Source organism: Coloeus monedula, assembly GCF_965178545.1.
Source record: "Coloeus monedula genome assembly, chromosome: 11".
Classification (NCBI taxonomy): domain Eukaryota; kingdom Metazoa; phylum Chordata; class Aves; order Passeriformes; family Corvidae; genus Coloeus; species Coloeus monedula.
Window position 1 is genome coordinate 11,579,692 of NC_138791.1, and position 17,210 is coordinate 11,596,901.

General features: G+C 43.6%; 1 protein-coding gene across 1 annotated transcript in view; it reads left to right on the forward strand.

Annotated features, from left to right (window-relative positions):
- Positions 1 to 17,210, forward strand: part of SETD5 (SET domain containing 5) — a 65,027-nt gene that overhangs the window by 18,556 nt on the left and 29,261 nt on the right. Inside the window, exons 2-8 of the mRNA XM_082288522.1 lie at positions 7,388 to 7,562; positions 11,348 to 11,453; positions 12,330 to 12,541; positions 12,862 to 12,920; positions 13,327 to 13,514; positions 14,564 to 14,602; positions 16,151 to 16,393. Coding sequence (XP_082144648.1) covers positions 7,492 to 7,562; positions 11,348 to 11,453; positions 12,330 to 12,541; positions 12,862 to 12,920; positions 13,327 to 13,514; positions 14,564 to 14,602; positions 16,151 to 16,393 — 918 coding nt within the window. The 5' untranslated portion in view covers positions 7,388 to 7,491. The remainder of the gene's footprint in view (positions 1 to 7,387; positions 7,563 to 11,347; positions 11,454 to 12,329; positions 12,542 to 12,861; positions 12,921 to 13,326; positions 13,515 to 14,563; positions 14,603 to 16,150; positions 16,394 to 17,210) is intronic.

The following is a 17,210-nucleotide window of genomic DNA, read 5'->3' on the forward strand; positions in this document are numbered from 1 at the left end:
CATGTATTTTACCTGGTTTTGCTTTTAGTCTAGTCTTCTTGGCATCAACTGCAATTGATGAGACATGGCAATGTTTCCTTCCTGCCACCTGTTTTGGCAAAGACTTAGAGGAGACAGTCGCAGCAGTAACATCAGCGGCCACAGCTGGATTCACTGGAGGTTGGTTGTCAAGCTCTTAATCTAATCTCTGTTCTGAACCTTTTTGTTTGCATTTTTGTGACATACAGACATTTGACTGTTCTCCTTCACCTCATGGGAAAAGAGACCAGCAACCTTACAGTATAGGACCAGCATAGCAATTAGTATGTGTTCCCTGCGCTGCAGAATAGTTTTGCCCCATGACTGTCACAAAATCAAAAGTTTGTTGAACTGAAAGAGAAAAGGGATGTTTTTCCTCTTTCCTGTTTCATGTACTTGAGTAATTTTTGTATCTCCAACCATGGTGCCTTATGTGTAATCCTTTTTTCACTTGTATTGCTGTATATTTTCCAGAAAATAGTAGAGAACAGTATTTTCAAAAATAAAATATAATAAATATAATAAAATATACAAAATAAAAAATAAAATTTTAAATGCTTCAGTGTTTGAAGAATTTGTTACCTTCACCGGTGACTTGTAATGCTGTGAGATAGAACCACTGTAAAGCAACGTTTTGAGCATAAAAGGGGTTCTTTTTGAGTCTATGGGATTTTTCTGAGTTTCTCCACTATTTCTGTTATTCTTTAAATGTTATTTTGATGATTTCAAATTTTCATAGTGTTGTGATGTTTTCTTGAAGACTTCCTCTGTTCATGACCCTTAAAGTTACGAGGACTTTAACATGAAGTTCTTGGTTGGGATAGTCCTTCTCCCATTACATTGTTGTCATTCCTTTAAAACATTGTCTGTGTCACCTGCTCAGCACACTGTGTGTGCAGACCATGCAAATGCTGCCAGGTCCCTTCTCATCAGCCTGAGGTGCAGGCAAAGTTCCCTGGTGTGTGCCTGCCACCTCTACATAAACATAACCTCAGAATAATTTGGTCTGCCATGAATCACTGCTACTCTGTAATTTGCTTCTGCTTTCTAATATGGAATTTTTATGGAATTATGTTTACGTAAGACTCTTCAACCAATTTAAAATCAATATAATTTAAACTTTCCAGTAAGGTTCTGTGATGCAAATTTGATGTTTTAAGAAAGTCCAAACAAACCCTTGTCTGATATCTCCACCTCTGGAGTGTATTGAACTGTCAAGAATGTGACTGAATTGTCTAGGAGAAGGTATTTCTGGAGACAAAGTCTTACCTGCCCTTTTTTTCTCTCTTATTAAATTTCTATTTTTTATCGTAGTATCTGAAATATTTAATGATTTCAAAAGAAAAACAGGATTTTGTTTTGGTTTGTGTAATGTCTTGACTGCCAAAGCAGCAGCAAAGTTTTGAGGTTATTCTTTTTGCTTTTCGAAGTAATTTCTGCAGTCTTGGGTCAATTGCTGAGAGTACTAGACTATGCATTTTGTAATTTCTCTGCTTGATGATTTAATTTCTCTCAGTTGCTCTCTCATCATTTGTAGTCCCTTAGGGTGTAGTTCACAGAGTAGTTTAACTAAAATTGATGTTTTCTTCATCGGATAAAATCCTGTGGATAGATATGGTGAAAATTGTCTTTAAATTGTTAAACTTAGTTTAATTTCTTAAATTAAATTTACTTAGTTTCTGTCTGTTTCCAAATTTTGTCAAAATCAGTTTAACTTGCTTATACCTCAGTTTTAAACATGGTTTACATAGCCTTCACTGAACAGCTTTGTTGTGCTGACTTTAGCTAAGTAGGTGTATTCATAAACATGTGTTGATGTAGTTAGTAGTGCTTTCATAGAGCACTTCAAGAATAATGGGAATTGTTAATATGGTTTCATATCTTGTATGGAACAACTTGACTGATGTATAGGCCCGTGGATACCAAAAGTATTTGAAATCACCCATATCCTAAAAGCAGCAGTCTTGCCATTCCCTGACCTTTGACTCCAGCTCTTGCAAGTGTGGTAAGCAGGAACGGGTCTCACTGGATTGTTGCTATTTGACGTTTTACAATTTTAAAATGCTGTATTCTTGTTCTGAGAGCTTGTCAGTGTTTTGTCAAGGTTGTCTAGATCCCAGAGAGCAAAATGAACTCTGAACAAAATGTGTACATAACAAGCATTTCTTTTTGCATATAGTTGCATACATATAAACCAGGGGACAGTTTTGAGAAAGGCCTAAGACAGAGAAATCTTTAACTATTGTGCTATACTTGTCAATAATTTGGTTATCATAGCTATGCATAGCTAGTAATGAATACCAGTGTTGCCTGTTACTTTGATCCTTTCTGTTGTAGGCTAGGACTGAGTTCTTCCAGAACCCATGGGATAGAATTGGTGTCTTGCTTTGTCAGCCCACTAGCAGATGATGTATGGATCTAATGATAATAGTGAATACTTATGTCAATATTTCATTCTTTAAAACTGGCACATTTGTTTCCCTGCTGCTTAGTGAATCCAGCTTGTTTTCAGAGCAGAGCTAAGCATTTGTATTGGTAGACTCAGGCACAGTTCAAGTAGTTTTAGCAGTCTGTTTCCCAATAAGTCAGAGCTAAATGATTCAAGGATTTATCTGCTCTGCCCCTGTGTCTGTGTAGATGTCCTTATAGAACAACGTGTCTGAAATTCAGGGAATTTGATGCGGTTTTTTGAGCTAACTGTTAAATACAAAAAACCTTTATCTGATTCTGTTTGCTCCAAAGGTGCTTTCCCTTCTGTGAGGATCTGACCTTGACATGAGGTTTGTGGATGTACAGGCAGTGCTTGATTGGACTCAGGTGGACTGTGCTCATATTTGAATGGCACTGGCTGATGAGCGGTAATTTTTCAGCATGGTAATGGAAACCGTTCCTGTTTACATTAGATGTTCCATAGATCATGGTTTTCTGAAATTTCCAGAGGGAAAGATGAATGAAGAAAATCTAAGATGCTAATACTTGTTACATTGCTCCACATGCCAAGTGATTTGCCGCTGGTGGAGATGGCAGTGTTAAGTATGAACTTATCAGACCTTGTTCTTCCTGTCCCAGATGAGGCTGATGGAGAGGATGCCAAGGAAGGCTGCATGGCAGAGCTGCTATTACAAGTTTTCCACCAGCTCTGGACTGGCCTGTGGCAGTGTGAGGTGCAGGAGAAAAAAGTGCTTTGAATTTGATATGACTGGTAATGGTGTGGGAGCTTAAAGATGTGCAACTCATTATACAGGGAGCTCATCCTGTGTAGGTGACTTAGAGGCCTATTGCTGAGCATAGAGAAGATGATGGTGGTTATTGTTTAGACACTAGTAATCCTGGGTTGTCAAAAGTCTGGAATCTCTTTCCAGCTTGGGACTTCAATAACTGGAGTTGCTGGGAAGTGTGGAGAGAGATAAAGGAAGCGCTTGTCTCTCCTTTGCTATCTCCGAACAAGAAGCGGTCACGATCAGTGCGCGTGGAGGTGATTTCCCTATTTTCCCTGCCCTGGCTCACATGTTGAAGTTTCACATAATCAGAAAAAGCTTTTGTCAGTTTGTCCATGATATGTTTGTACCCTTGTTACCTTTTTATCTTTCTTGGCCTTGCATAAGACACTGGATGCACAGTGGTAAAGTATTTCAGGCTCTCTGTGGACACAGACTCACAGATGTGCACTGACCCTGCAGAGGAACAGCATGAATCTCTGTCCTCCCCCTGTTTGGTAACTGCTTTGCCCTTGAATCTGTGACCATGGGAGGGTGCAAGGGATGTGTTCTGTCCCCCCTGAGATTGTACAGCATCACCTGAACAGCACCAAAGGATGATGGAGTCTTAATTTAGGTAGCACGTACAGTCTATGAAGCTGTGCCCAGAGTTTTTTGTCTGGGGGTGAATTTTTCATGACGCTCACAAATACTTTGTAGATTCTGTCACCAAGTGTTGCACACCATGGGTGCCCAGAGGTGTCTGTATGACTGGGACACGAGTGAAAACAGGAACAACCACATCTTGAAGGAGGAAGCTCTAGTGAGCTCTTTGACTCACCATGCTTGATTGTCCCTGTTAGTACAGACTTCTAACACCGCAAGTAATAAAGAGAGTTTGCAGCAGTAAATTTTCTGCATCTGCTTTATTTGTACATGGATGGCAGTGGCTGTGGAAGTGAGCCAATGCAGCGCTGCAGCCATTGCATCCTAAACAGAGTTCTGAAAATTTAATTCACTGTTACAGCAGCAGGTGGTGCTTAACCTTCTCTTGGCCAGCTTAGATTTATTACAGTCTTTTCTGTCAATACAGGATGTTACCTGAAATAACTGAATAGCATATATTCACAGTGTAGCCAAGGCAGCCACTCACAATGGGTCAGTCCCTTGGCGTATGACCTGCGCTGAGTGAGAACCAGGGATCCCAGCTGGGGTGGCTGTGTGGGTGGATGCTCATCTGGGCTGTTCTGATGATGTTGGGGAAGACCAGGTATCTTTATACTGGTATGACTGGTTAAGGAAGCAGGTATGTAGGTGCCAAATGTGGGGGAAAAAATATCTTTAAATGCTACATTTTCGAAACCAGCTAAGTATTATCTACCTGTTGGGCCATCAAAATTACCATTTCCATTTGATTTCAAGAAGAATTGTGTTGTAAGGGAGACAGGTTTGTGCTGTGGTCTGATGCTCATTGGATTTGAATTAAGACTTTGACTTTTACTAAAACTTAGTCCAGTGGCAGCAGAGAGAACTGGGTGTGACCTTTTTTTCCTGTACAGCTGTATTTTTGGGCGGAGAGGTAGGAAGGACCTTGGGGATTGAATATACAGGAAATTGACCAGTTTGATAGGTGAACATTTAGATCTCAACCCCAGCATTTTCTGGCTGATGTTTTGCATGTTAATAGGCCAAGTTTCATGAAGTCCATACTGTAATGTAGCTTGAAGGTGATGTGGTCTTGGACAGCACTTGAAGTTGGTCTCACCAATTCATTTTGAATTGTCACATGGTCAGAGTCAAAAGTACACATAAAATAGCAGCACCAAACAGTAAAATCTGAGCATGGGTGATGGTTGGGCAAGTATTGCTGGGTCAACACAAAAGTGACTGAACTGGAATTTGCCTTGTTTAATCCTTTCGGGTTTTGGTATTTCATGTCTCTCCAGTAATCTCCTTCCCAAAAATGGCAGTTATCAGACCATTCCAGTGCAGCAGCATTTGTACAGTGTTGATAGAAAGAGGGTTTCCTATGAGAAGTGGGTGAAAACTTGTCCCAGTTACTCCTGGATTAACCAGGTATCCTGTGACTCTTTAGTCCAGAAGCTGCACCTGAAATCCTCCAGTTCTGCTGAGTCACAGGCAGGCAGGAGGCTGGAATTTATTCTGATGAAATGTCGGGCTGCTGCCAGCTGGGTATGGTCATGGCAAAGGCAAGAGATTGATAGAGGGAAAAACATCTAAACAAGTATTTAGAAAGATTACTGGGTGTGGGGGGAGGAATAGTTTTCCATGTCCCTTAAAGGGAAGGGTGCTTCAGACACTGAGGAACTTGCCTTACTTCTTTTAACCTTGTGCTAGAGTTTAACGTGACTTGGTTGAAGCAGGGATGGATGTCTGTAGCTTTTAGCTGTATTTTAGCAGCAGTTTGTCTCATCTCGTGTCTGTGTAGAAATCACAACTCTTGTCACAAGCATCAGAAAGGGTAAATAAGACACTTCTGAAAGGTCCTTTTATTTTTCTTTTAATTTTTTTTTTCCAGAAAACACACTCAAGGACACTGGGCTGTCTTGGGTTGGAACTGCTTGTGAGCTTAGTCCTGCCTGTTTCCTTTTTCATCTCCCACCTCCCTGCGAGACCATTGCTTTGGGGCATAACAGGGAATTGCCACAGACCACTTAGAAATCTTTACGTGCTACTTCTGTAATTCACCGTATACCTGTCATACTGCCTGAAAGATTTCTCAGGGATGTATGCTGAAGAAGGAAAGTATTTTCTTGTGCCGAGAGAAGTGGCCCGCCTTTTAAGACAGGAAAAGGCAATATAGCATGTAGCATTTAAACTTTCTGACTCTCACTCTTCATTTGCCCTTATAGTGAGTGTGTGTTTCTGTGTTTCTGGGGGTTTTGTGTATTAAACAATGGTTGGACCGTGGTGTCCCAAGGCAGTTCCCTGTGAGAAATTCACTACCCACAGGAAAACTTGGCTCACGGCCTCTCTCTAGCCCAGGAGGGTTTGCTGGCAGAGCCCCGAGATGCCGGGGAGCATGTGACAGCAGGCTGGCTTGTCTGCGCTGCCGGAGCCGGGGAAAGGCAGTGGAAAGTATTCAAGGCTGCCCTTAAAGTTTAACGTGCAGAGAGGGTGGTTGTCACCTTTTTTTTTTTGTTTGTTTTTGGAGCTGCCTTTGCTCCGTGCAGAAATGCAGCCTTTCTCCGTGTTGTGTGTGGGGGGGTTCTCTTGAGCTGTGTAAAATAATAGCTCCTTTATGCTCATCTGTGTTATTGAGGTTATTTACATAACGAGGAGCTGATCCCGTTTCACCTTCGGCCGCCATCCGACCCTTGGAAGTCTGCATTTATCGGCGATTTCTCTCACGGCCGTAGCAAAGCGCTGTGGTCATCAGCGAAGGTGGAGCCCGGGCTTCCCCGGCACGGCCGGCGGCTGCGCCCCGGTGCCGCCGTGACTCACCCCGGCTCCCCACGCACAGCCAATGGTCCCGCCGCATTCCCAGCGCCCAGACGTCTGACGTGGCTCTGCCCTGGGGAGGTGTCAGGGACAGTCGAGGCTCGCTGTGTCAGGGCTCACTGAGCCACCGGTGCACAGTCCAGGATGGGCCTCGTGGCCCAGGGCAGCCATCGGTGGTGTGGGAACAGCTGCTCTGCCGGTCACCTGTGCTGTAGGCCCAACGAATGCACATACAAACTGATCTCCAGGGAGAGGTCTCAGCTGGGTCCACCCTGGCATTGTCTAGTTGTCCTCAGAGGTGGGGTTTTGCCTGCAGCTTGTTTGGGGAAAGAGTTAGGAAATGCTGGTGGAGGGCTGTGGGTGATAGGTGGCAGCTGCTGCTTATATGCAGAAGGAGCTAATAGATTACTTATCTGATAATTAGTCCTCAGTTTACTTGGGGGAGGGGGGAACTATCATTATCAGCCTTAAGGCAAAGCAGCTCATTTCGTGTCAGTCCACTGTAAAAAAAACTCCAACCCCCCACCAAACTACTACCATCTATCTACCTCTTCCCTGGCCCTACATGTAAAAATGAAGTAAAAGTGATGTGGCATGTCACTGATGGAAATCTATTTATGCTTTTCTTTGCTGTGAAAGCCTTCTTCAGAGGCATACAGGGAGACCTCATCCCATAACAGAGATGCAATGCTTTGTTTCTACCCTGGTAGGTTTCCCCATGTCCGTGACGTGTTGGCCGAGGCTCTGCGGCTCCTCTCCGCCCTCGGAGCGGCCAGTCGCTGCCCTCTGGACTCCGTGATCCCCGACGGGCGTCATGAGCATTGCAATCCCTCTGGGAGTCACCACACCAGATACGTCCTACTCCGACATGGCTGCAGGATCGGAGTGAGTGTTACCCCACGGATGAGGAGAAAGGAGAAACGGGAGGGTGCCAGAGGGCTGACCTGGAGTTGGGCTGTAGGATTGGTGCCAGTGCTTTCTCCACTCTGGAGAAAGGGGCTGCTGGTCCACTGGCTGTGGACCACTGGCTGAGAGATGGGTGTTAACAAATGCAGCATTATGGAAATTGGTAAGTTTGACAGAGGATATGGGGAAAAGGAGAATTCCAACAGTATGAGACACTCAACCATGGGTTTTATATCAGCTTGACTAGTAAGTCTATACTCAAGTGCAGGCAGTTGTGTGTTTGCTGTACCCAGGCTTGATGTTGGCAAGGTACAAGCCAGCTCCTTTTCCAACAGCTGTAATGTGAGGGATCAGCATGCTGAACCTTCCTCTCAGTAGAGCCTGTTAGCTCAGACTTGGTACCAGTCTTCTATGACTGATTTGTGGACGCTTTTGGAGATTGACAGAGATGTGAGACAGCACCAGCCTGTGTAGGCACCTTTATTTTGTTTCTGCCCCTGAGCAGACTCCAAGGAGCACGCCTCAGAGAGCATCCTTCGGAGTCCCCACCACAGGACCTTGTGCAGGGCTCTCACTGCAGCCGTATCTCTGAGGCCTGTTGGAGGGGACTTACATTTCTTTTAAAAGACTCTGCTTCTGCGGAGTCAGGAGCATTTCAAAATCAGGAAATACTGCATTGTGATCTCTTCTTAAAACCTAGGATAAGACTGTTTTTGTCAGGGACGAGAGTGAGGGCTGAAGTTATTTCTGTGTGCTTCTACCTCCTGCTTGCCTGCATCCTTCTTTGAAGCACGGGCTGTAGTATGTCTTTACAAAAATTTACAAATGACATTTTGGAGATAGATTTCTCCCATGTATTATTTAAAGGTACCTACTGTGTGAATACCTGCATGTCAGATGGATCAGTGTAGAACAGAAATTGCTCCAGACTCTATTAATTTTGAGCTGTAAGAGCAGTGGGCTAAGGTATGAATCATTGTTTTTCCCTTCCATCTCACCCTGATTTGACTATGCATAGAGTTTGACTACACAGTCGCACTCTCTGCAAGACTGCTAAAGCTCTTTTTTGTCTGTCTTGGCACTGGCCCCATTCTAGGCATTCTTCTTCATGATGCTTCATTCCATCCTAAAGCCCACATTTTTACATGTTTTTAAATGGGGAATCAGAATCTAGTAAGTCGCTCATCTGTAGTGGTTACGTGATCCTTCACTTTTCAAGATCTAACATTCAGTATTGCTTGTCACCCTGCTTCTCCCACAGCAGCACTTTGAAGACTCAACATGCAGGAATTTTAAACTGTTTATGACAGGAGGAAGAGTGCTAAATAGTTTGCTCATGTACTTTGCTTTCAAAGCTGAGCATGGTAGAGAGAGGAGCCAGATGTATCTGCGCATGTGTTCCTTGTAGCGTTTAAATATCAAAAAGACTGACTGTAAACCTTCTGCAAAGCATTTTCCTTCTTCCTTGTAAGAAATTTGTAGGTCCATCTTGAGGCTAGGCTCTAGTGCTTTGAAAAAAGGCTTTTGAAGATTTTTGAATTGGTTTCTCTGCCTGTTTCCTAAAAATTGGGACTGTCAGGACTCTATTCTCCAGGCTTTGCATCAATGCACTGTTACTGCTGAAGTGTCCTTCATGGGTCTGTTCAAAGTTAAGGCTATCCTTCACTTTGGCTTTGAAACTCTCTGGTTTGATGCTTAAAGTCTGGGGTACCTGAGCTTTGTACCTCTTATAAGGGATTGATTTCCAAGATGTGCATCACAAAGGTTGTGGGGAAGGCAAAAGGAAAACTAGTTGTTCCTCTTTACAGGCTGAGCTTTAGCATCTTCCCCGGCCTCTGATACAGAGAGGAGGTGAAAATGGTGTAGTGTGTTGCTGTTCATCTGAGGGTGACATGGAGGCTGCAGAGTAGTTTTGCTGTGTTAGTCTGACTGCATATTGGAAGTTGTGGAAGCTCCTTGGCATGCTGCTGCTGAGGAAGCATGGGCCCCAGCGTTGTTGTCCCTGGACACGGTTGCACCAACAATCCTGAAGTTTTATTGCTAATGCTTGCGGCAGCACTGCTGGTATTCCAGACTGACTGTGGTTAGGAATGTGGGTGACTTGGACAGAGGATGTATCTGCTGCTTAGACTGTTTAGGCTCTTTTGCTTCTAATATTGTTTCTGAGAATATTATTAAACCTGAATGGATTTGATGCTATACCAATCTGAAAGTCCTAAAGGAGTGTTGCAAAGGCTGGATTATGTGGCAAGTTCTACATGGTAACCTTTTACTAAGAAGTATATCCTTTGAGAGAAATCACTTGTATCTCCTGCTTCTGACATTTTAGCTGGCTGTAGTCACATTGAAAACCAACAGAATTTATCATGTTGTGCACCTAAATCCTGAGCTACGGAAGTGTCGTTTGCATAGGTGTAAGGTCTTCTACTTTTTGCAGTTCTTTGTACAATGAATTATTGCTCCTTTATGTTGCAAAGACAGATCCACTTTACTCCAGAATAAGCCAGAAGCTCAGAGTTGGTGCCTTGGAGAATAGATGAGGTTGAGTGGCAGGGTGGGGCAAACTTCAGAGCAGCAGAGATTTCAAGAGCTAATAGGAAGTCCAAAGGGCAAGGGGTTACTGTTCTTGGGTGGTGCCTAAGCACTGCCCCACGCGTGATTGCTGGCCATTGTTTGATGGTGCCTGATTCATGCTGACCATGTAGAACCCACTGAAAATCCTGTGAGATCTCACCAGCGCAGCAGAGGTCCAAGGTAAAGTTTTCTTTTTCTGTATTTTTCTTCCCTGCTTACTCAGCTCCATGCTGTAATTTTGATGAAGATTTCATCTGCAGAGGTGATTCAGTAATATTCTGCCGTATTCTGATACCGGCCCTACTTCTGATCTGTGCAGAGGTTATCTGACTTGTATCTTCTACTTGTAACAGAAGACAGTGTGTTTCCTTGCTGGTGTTCTGTCTCTAGGCTCATTACCTAATATCCCCTGCATTGAATTGCAGCTGTCCCTTCTCTGAGTAGGGTTTCTGCAGCTTTCTGCTGAGGATATACCTTTGATTTTTAGCTGTTTTTTTTCACCCCCCTGTGGTGGAAGAGTGCATTGTACCTCAGCAGCAGATTTCCTGTTCTGCTCATTGCAGGTTGCTGTATAGAAAGCGCAGGGTGAATCTGATCTGTCTGTGGCCACTGTCTGTCCAGGTCATGGATTTTGTTGCCACTTTGTAACAGGAATCTCCAATTCCTGGTAGTTGCTGTCAGGATAGCTGCAGGTTTCATGCAGGTTTTATCACAGGATGTTGGACTCAGTAACAATTGGTATCTGAGGGAGAGAGAAACAAGTGCAGGTGCAGGAAAGCTGCTTAGCTGCAGTTGAAATAAGCTGTTGCAGAGATAAAATGGCAGTACTGTTCAGTGGCTTTGAGATTAGGCTAGCTGGGTTCAGATGTGAATGCTGAACTAGACCCAATTTCCTCAACAATAAGGAAACTGAGCTTCTTACATGCTAATTACCTTTTTAACTTCCCAGATTGAGACCCAGTTTAATGAGCTATATAGGGTGGCCCTTACTCAGTTCCTTCGCTCTGAAAGCAGGTTCATCCTGTACAGCTTCTGCACACATGATGCTTGGTGAAGCACATGACACCACCTTGATTTCATGAAGTCTCTTCATTTTGAGCTCATGTGTTCAATAGAAAAGAGCAGTGAAATACTGGCACTAAAAAAAATGATGATGTATTGATGGGTTTTACTTCTGGCCCTTTCTGCAGCCCAGAGTCTGTGGAAGCTAGTCCAGCTGTCAGTGAGAAGAATGTGTACTCCAGCCACGGCTATGGGGCCACCCAGAAACACAGCTATCGCGGGCTGCCTTACGCAGTGAGTACTCTCTCTGCAGTGAATCAGCTCTTTACTGTCTACTTTTACTCTTTTCTTCTTGTTCCATAGTTCTTTGCCTGTTAAGCCTTAGGAGTTTTGGCTTATTTACTAGGGAACACTAAGTTAGAGCTGAGTTCTGCCATACATTTTTCATTTCTGTGTTTATTGTTTGTGAAGTCTTGCATACTCTACAGCAAGCTTTATTAGTGTTCTAGGCGATAGATTTTTAACTGAATGAAGTATATGAATGAAGTGTGAATATATATGAATATATAATATTTTCCTGGTGGTAATTTTATGCCCCATTTGGTTTATTGTGCACTATTTGTACTTGTTTCAACTGCGCAGATTTTCATAGTGGTAACTTAAAACAATGAGAATCAAGGAGCAGTCGGGAAGAGTGGGAGCATAGCTTGAAGCTGTGGGATGAACAGGGTGTCACAGAATCACTGAGGCTGGAAGGGGCCCCTTGAGATCGCATAATCCAACCTCCCTGTTCAAGCTGACTCTGCTTGAGCAGGTTGCCCAAGACCATGTCCAGTTGAGTTTTGAATATCTCAACAGACAGAAACTCTACATCTCAGGGCAGCTGGTTTCACTGTTTAAACACTGATGTCATCTCAGATTATTAACAGTACAACAGTTAATGTCGAAATAGCCTGGTTGTTTTCATAAGTTTTGAGTTTAATTCATTGGTGCTGAAGGAAATAATTTACATGTTTCAGAGCTATTACTGTACCTTCTTGGTAGGTTGAGGAATTCAGTCTATTGTTTTACACCAGTTAAATATTAACCTGGGAACTGTGGATTTGGGACTTCAGTTTCTAGGCATCATATCTTCACATTAAAAGTAGTACTGCAAATACTCATTTTCAGGATCATAATTATGGAGCCCCTCCTCCTCCAACGCCGCCAGCCTCTCCTCCTGTCCAGACCATTATACCTCGTGCAGAACTGAATGGCCTGCACTCACCTGATGAGGAGAACTCCGGGGATAGTGAGAGCTCCTCAGAAGGAGAATCAATTCCCACTTGGTGCCACTGCAGTGTCTCTCAAGATGGTTTCCTCCTCAAGTGTGAAAAGTGCAGGTAAGCTTTGGTGCAGTGCAGATCTGGGCTGCTCCTTGTGTTGACTGCTCATACCAAACTGTGTCACCTTTGGGCTGTGGGACAGACTTCCTTTTGCTAACTGGAGCGTTCTTTCCAGTGCTTTACCCAGTATTGACCCTCCTCCTTTGCGTTGTCAGCCTGACAAGTGTTGGTGGCACCAGGAGTGGAGATGAGGATGTTAAATCGGTGTTCTTATCATCCTGGGCCCCACTGAGGGCACGCATCTTGTGACACCCTGTTGAATTTCAAGTGACTTTACTCCTACAAACCAGCTTCAATTGTACATTCTCCTTTGGCAGAGGAATGAGCAGGGGGAAGGTGATCAGACTCCGCCGCCGGAAGCAGGACAACGTGTCAGGTGAGTCTGAGGTTGTAATTCTGATAATGGTGACTTTGTTTTCTTTCTTCAAGACCTTTGTCTTTTGGATGCTGTAATCATCTAACTGTGATCACTGCCCACTAATGTTCTTTGCCTCCCAACCACACTGGGATTTTCTCCTCTCCTTACACTTCACCTCAGTTAGCTCTAGGGAAAATCAGATTATCTTGTGAACAGAAAAGGAAAATTTTCATTAATGCAGTTCTGTGACATATCAGAAGTTTGGAACACTTGTTCCCAGTTCAGGTGGGAAAACAGAGGTAGTTCTCTCAGGGAAGAGTTATGCAGGGGCAGCAAGTTGTCTTGATGAAAATGGACGTAAGGGTAAGCTGTGCGTGCTCTCAGGGATGAGAAGCTGTTGCTAACGAAGTGCTTGTCTCTCTAGGCGGGGACAGCAGTGCCACTGAGAGCTGGGATGAAGAACTCTCTCCCTCCACAGTGCTGTACACGGCCACGCAGCACACGCCGACCAGCATCACACTGACCGTCAACCGCGTCCGCAGGAGCAAACCCAAGAAGAGGAAGAGGAGTACAGAAAAGGCTCGCACTGCTCCAAAGGCCAAAAAGATCAAGGTATGTGGAGTGAGATGAGGTTGCTGCAGTTCCTACCAAATGCTGTGCAGTGTTGTCAGGAGCAGGTTGACAAGCTGGCAGTAGACAAGAAACTTTTGTCCTGTCAGGAATTGCTCTTTCTGGTGTAATAATGGGACGCCTTGTATTTGTGACCTGCTCGAGTACGTGGCTGTTGGTTTAAAAATTACCTTGCTGGAACTCCACCCTTATTTCCCAATGCTGTGCATTCATGCTCAGCACTTGGACTCAATTACATATTTTTTCCTTTTGCTATATTAGGATTTGGGGAAATAGCTTTTGGAGTCTGTCTGTTTGTGGAAAAGGGTCAGTCTGTGTGTGAACACAATGAAAAATGAAGGGAGCATGGTATTTTTTAGCAGGCTTTGTTGAGGAATTTGGGCTGCAGAGCTTCTTGGCACTGTTCTTCGGGGACAGAGATACTGCCTGTTTGGAAAACTATGTAGGTAGTGATGAACATTTGTTGAGGGATGACTTTACTGTCTTGTTTGTGAGGGTTTGGGGACTGAAATAAATTTGGATTGCTTATATTGGAATGCAAGTGTGTGAGCAGCTGGTTCTTTCCCATAATCTGCCAGCTTTACCATGATTTTCCACAGGTTAGGTTTCCCTTGAAGTTCTTCTGGTAGGCACTGATGAAATAAAACACTGGGGGCAGGAGGTGTGTGAGGTCTGGAGGGGTTATTTTTTTTGTTGCGAACCAGCTTGATTCTGTTGCTGGACCTTTCTTGTATCAAAGCAAGTGGGGTTAGTTGGGACAGTTCTGGTTTTGATCTTGACATTTTTACTAAGTGTGAGGCAGGCTTTTTCAGTTCAGAAATCCTGGCCATCAAGCTTTTCAGCAGTTTCCACTGGATTTGCATTGCAGAGTCTCTTTTTGTTCAGGTCCCTTGTTTCTTGTGTAGGTTTTCCTGTATTTCTTGTCATCTTTTATTAAGGATTGGAGTAAGATTTAGTGTGGTTCTGGGATCCTAATTCTGAGGAAATTTACAATACCTTGTTTTTTCTCTCTCTCCTTGTCTGGGGGACAGGCTTTTCGAGAGGGCTCAAGAAAGTCTCTGAGGATGAAGGTGAGTAGAAATTACAACCCTCTGTGATGGTGGTGGGGTTTTTTCCTCTTTATTTTGTCCCTCTTTTGGTTTGCCTGGAGAATTTCTGATTGTGGGACCAGCCTTGTAATAAACTCAAACCTTACAATGCACCACAAGGAGGTAGTGGTAGGTGGTACCTTATTCAAAAGGGTATCACAGGAATCGCCCCTTGAACCTTCCATTTGCTTCTGATAGCTTCCAGTAAGATAATGCAATCCAGTTCTGAGAGGTGACTGATTCATGGCACTTGGGAGTGGGGTGTTTGATGTAAGGGATGTAGAACTGGTTGTGGCTGCTCTTTGTGAGGGCAGTTATTGTTTGATTGCATCAAACCTATTTCAAGCTTGGACATCAAAGTAGTTCACAAGTTTAATGTTGGGAGCCCCTAGCAGTGCTGCCTTGTTTCTACCCACATCCCCTTACTAGGGATGGATGGACATTGTATTTATCTCTGACTTCTGCAATAGTGGTAGGTATGGCCATTGAATAGGAAGGTTATTTGACAAAAAAAGTAGACTTGAACTGTGAGCTGCATTTGTTTCTAGACACACAAGAGGTGCCTTAAGGTTTGCTCAGTTCCACTTGACCCCAGTCCTGTAGCTGGCAGTGGCTGCTAGCAGGTGGCTCAGAGGAAAAAGGACAGTCCTGTGGCATCCCTATGCACCGTCTCCATAGTGTGCAAGTGGCTTGAGAGGGTAAAAACGCATGGAAACTCTTGCTGGTTTTAATATATATGATTAAAATAATGACTGCTCTTCATTTGTCCTTGTTACTAAGACCTCAGTGTCATATGTGTCTCAGTGCTTTATGAAGCCAGTTGAGTTACTGAGCTCTGGAGTATTTGTTGAACTACTTCAACTACTGTCAATTAAAGAATGAAGCTTAAGTATTTTTCTTTCTACCAGCTTCTGTTTTCCCCTCCTTTACAAGACAGCCTAAACGGATTACCTGATTTTGCCCTCTCTTCTTTACTCTGCTTAGGACTTGCAGTTTTAACCCTCTGGGTATTAGCTTATGCTCTACATTCAGTTTCTTGAAACTCTGGTGACCATTTAGCTAGAAGGTTCAGGACTATTTTTGGAGCAGTCACTGCAAAGATTGAGAATCAGTCAGCATCATCTAGCATTATGTTGGCCATGAGTGGGTTGACAGTAGGACAAGCCTGCAGGAAATTTATGTGCCTTCGTGTATTCCATGCCTTTGCTTTTTTAATGTGCTTGATTATTTTTCCAAAGTGGCGTAATTTTTTTTCTGGCCATGTACTAGCCTAATTTTATTTTCTGTAGTAGTGCCAAGTTCCAACTTCCAAGAGGTCTTAATTCTGCATGAAATCTCGGTAGATTCCTAAGTGACACTCTTGTACAGTGTTCTGGAGGGTGCAGATGCTGAAAAATGTGTCCTCATAACCAACACTTAAATAGCTTGGAACAGATTTGCCTTTTTTTGTAGCACATTCATGTGCTTGGAGCACTGTGGATAGGTTTTCCTGCTGTGTACTATCCATTCATTCTTTGCTGTTTTGTGCAGAATTCCCCTTCTGAAGCACATGCCTTGGATGAAAACACAGCTGAAGGGTGGGAGAATCGGATACGCCTCTGGACGGACCAGTATGAGGAGGCCTTCACGAACCAGTACAGTGCTGATGTGCAGAACTTGCTGGAGCGTCATCTAAACTCTAATAAAGACTATGTGGGCAAAACTGCTATGCTGGACACAATCAACAAAACAGAACTGGCCTGCAATAATACTGTTATTGGGTCCCAGATGCAGGTAAGAACCAGCAGGACAGAGGTGGAGTAGGTCAGGGCATGGGTGAGCAGTATCCTAGCTCAGACCAACAGGCACAGGTTTGATACACAGTGAATCAGAAATTATGCCAGTACAGAGATTGATTCACAAATACTTGCATTAGACCAAATCAGTGTTGCTAAGTTGGGGATATTTTGCACAGTTCTGTGATGTGGTTAACTGTTATTTTACCATAAATACTTTGATCACTGAACGGCCTGAGGTGGAACCAGATCTGTCACTTGCTGGAGACAGGAAATTTCCTGATTTCCACCTGAGTTTTCCAGTCCCCTTTTTTATTTTATTTCTTGACTCGTGTGGAAGGCTACTTTAAAGAACCTTTCAACATTATTTCAGTATTTTGGATTATTTGGACTCTGGTAACTTCCAAAAACTGCACAACTACAGCTGATTTTAGGAAACTGACTCTCTCCCTAACTTTCCAGCAACGAGCAGTGGTTGGTGTCTTGCCGTCTTTATGGAGTGCATGTAAACAAGCAGAAACAGGAAAACAATGTGTTTGTGTGGTGTATGTCCTCCCCACTAGTACTCTTCTTATCTGTTGTTTCATCTTATCTGTGCTTTATTGAACATAGCATTGAACGCAGCATTCCTGCACAGTTCAGGCTTTTCTGGGCCTTCCTTGTCCAGGAGAATGGAGATAGGTGCATCTGAAAGGGTGGGCTCCAGAAGAGAAGTGGGGCACTTCTTCTGTAGAAAGGGACCAAAGTCAGAAACCTGAATATCAGGTGTATGTTTGTGCTTGAATCATTCTTGTTTATATCAGCTGACTCAGTGA